Source organism: Ceratina calcarata, unplaced genomic scaffold, assembly GCF_001652005.2.
Source record: "Ceratina calcarata isolate Rehan_Ccalc_2016 unplaced genomic scaffold, ASM165200v1 scaffold98.2, whole genome shotgun sequence".
Taxonomy (NCBI): Eukaryota; Metazoa; Arthropoda; class Insecta; order Hymenoptera; family Apidae; genus Ceratina; species Ceratina calcarata.
In genome coordinates this window covers 56,680-58,501 of record NW_017181217.1, presented here as the reverse complement: position 1 = coordinate 58,501, position 1,822 = coordinate 56,680, and the positions used below count along the sequence as shown (strand labels likewise).

Sequence of the window (1,822 nt, the reverse complement as noted above, 5' to 3'; positions counted from 1 at the left end):
TGGGATTGACTGTATAGCCAATACATCCTTAAATTGTTAACTGCTTATCTCAACGATAACAAAATTAATAAATAATTCAAATGCGGAATAGAAATTCGTAAATATCGACGTGCTTCTAAATAAACATTTGTACAATCATTTAAACATTGAATTATCTATTCAGCTTTCAATATTTTGAATCATTTCATACTTTACACTCTTCATTTATTATGCATATTCAGTTTTCTGATAATTGCATAAAATCCGTCAATCTGAAATTTTTTATTCAAATTACCGTTCACTCATGCCCCCGATTAATCAGTTTCACGTGTCATAATCTTCGATTCTGGAATCTGTATTTTAACTATTTCCCTTTCTCTATTTGCGAAACAAATAGGAGAAACGCGTTCGACCTATCTCACCTGTGAAACAAGTTGGTTTGACACAACACGGAATTCGTCTTATCACGAGTTTGCGATCGTTACATTGTTCCTCTTCCTTCGCGACAGCCACTGTTTTTTGATCAAATCCGAGCCTTTTTCTCCAATCATCACAACCGGTGCATTTATGTTCCCGTTCGTAATAGTCGGCATGATAGATGCGTCGACTACCCTTAAACCAGCCACACCGTAGACCCTTAATTCCGGGTCGACGACGGCCATACGATCGGTCGACGGTCCCATTTTCGCGGTACAGCTCATATGATAAATCGTCATGGTATACTGACGAATGGCACAGTTCCAATATTCATCGGTGAACTGAGGTATGTGCTTACAATTAGGCACAGGCTTGCTATGAAACCTGGCGCCAAATCGTTTCATACTGCTGGTTTCACCGAACGCTATCGCTGCTTTCACGCCCTCTCTTAAAACGTCCACATCGTGAGGATCGGTCAAGTAATTGTGATACAACAGCGGATAGTCGAGCGGATTTTTCGACTTTAATTTAATAAAGCCGCGCGAGCGTGGCCTGAGCATCATCGGGAAAACGCCGAATACGTCGTGATTGTTAATCTTCCCGAACACTTCGTTGTAGAACTCGTCGGTAAGCCCGTGGGCGTTCTTTATGTGAGTCCCTCCGTCGGAATTAGTCGACGTCGACGTTAACATAAATTCGATGTCCGGCCAGTCGTCGGACTGGTTTGCATATTTCGTAGAGATGAACCCTACGGCTTCTAACCCTACGCTCGAGGTCAATGGGCCGTCTTCTGTGACGGCGTACCTTAGAGCTGAGTTGACGTTCACCAGTCGGTTCATCACGGTACTGATCGGGTAATCGATCAAGAAAGCAAGGCCACCGACTGCTATGTGATCTTGCAAATTTTGTCCAACTCCCGGCGAATCGTGGATCACCGGAATTCCCAATTCCTCCAAGTGTTCTTTGGGTCCGACCCCGGAAAGCATTAATAACTGTGGGGTATTTATGGCACCTGCAGACAGGATCACTTCCTTCTTGGCGAACACCACGTGCTTGTGACCGTCTCGGATGAACTCGACTCCGTAGGCTCGCTTCGTTCGCGGATCTATCAGCACTTTGGTCACGTGGCTCCATAGGGATAGATGGAAATTCTTTCGCAGTTGAATGGGCCTGATGAACGCCTTCGCACCGCTGCACCGCGTTCCTCTTCTCATTGTAAGTTGATATAAAGCGAAGCCTGTTTGCTGTTCGCCGTTCACGTCTACAATGTCGTAGCCCATTTCCTCGCCTGCTTGCAGGAAGGCTATACCCAGAGGCGTGTTGTACGGGGAATCCTGGATCGTTAAATATCCTCCTAGAAAATGAAATTTTCCAATTATGTAATATTAACCCTTTCACGCTGCAAGTGCTCTCGTACTCATTGAAA

At 44.7% G+C, this 1,822-nt stretch overlaps 2 protein-coding genes across 3 annotated transcripts in view; one reads left to right on the top strand and one right to left on the bottom strand.

The window, feature by feature from the left end:
- Positions 1 to 1,822, top strand: part of Flo2 (flotillin-2) — a 70,323-nt gene that overhangs the window by 31,212 nt on the left and 37,289 nt on the right. The window lies entirely within an intron of this gene.
- The window catches only part of LOC108631928 (glucose dehydrogenase [FAD, quinone]), a 4,142-nt gene continuing 2,326 nt past the window's right edge, over positions 7 to 1,822 (bottom strand). The window contains exons 3-4 of the mRNA XM_026819248.1: positions 1,806 to 1,812; positions 7 to 1,750 (exon numbers count right to left, since the gene is read on the bottom strand). Coding sequence (XP_026675049.1) covers positions 444 to 1,750; positions 1,806 to 1,812 — 1,314 coding nt within the window. The 3' untranslated portion in view covers positions 7 to 443. The remainder of the gene's footprint in view (positions 1,751 to 1,805; positions 1,813 to 1,822) is intronic.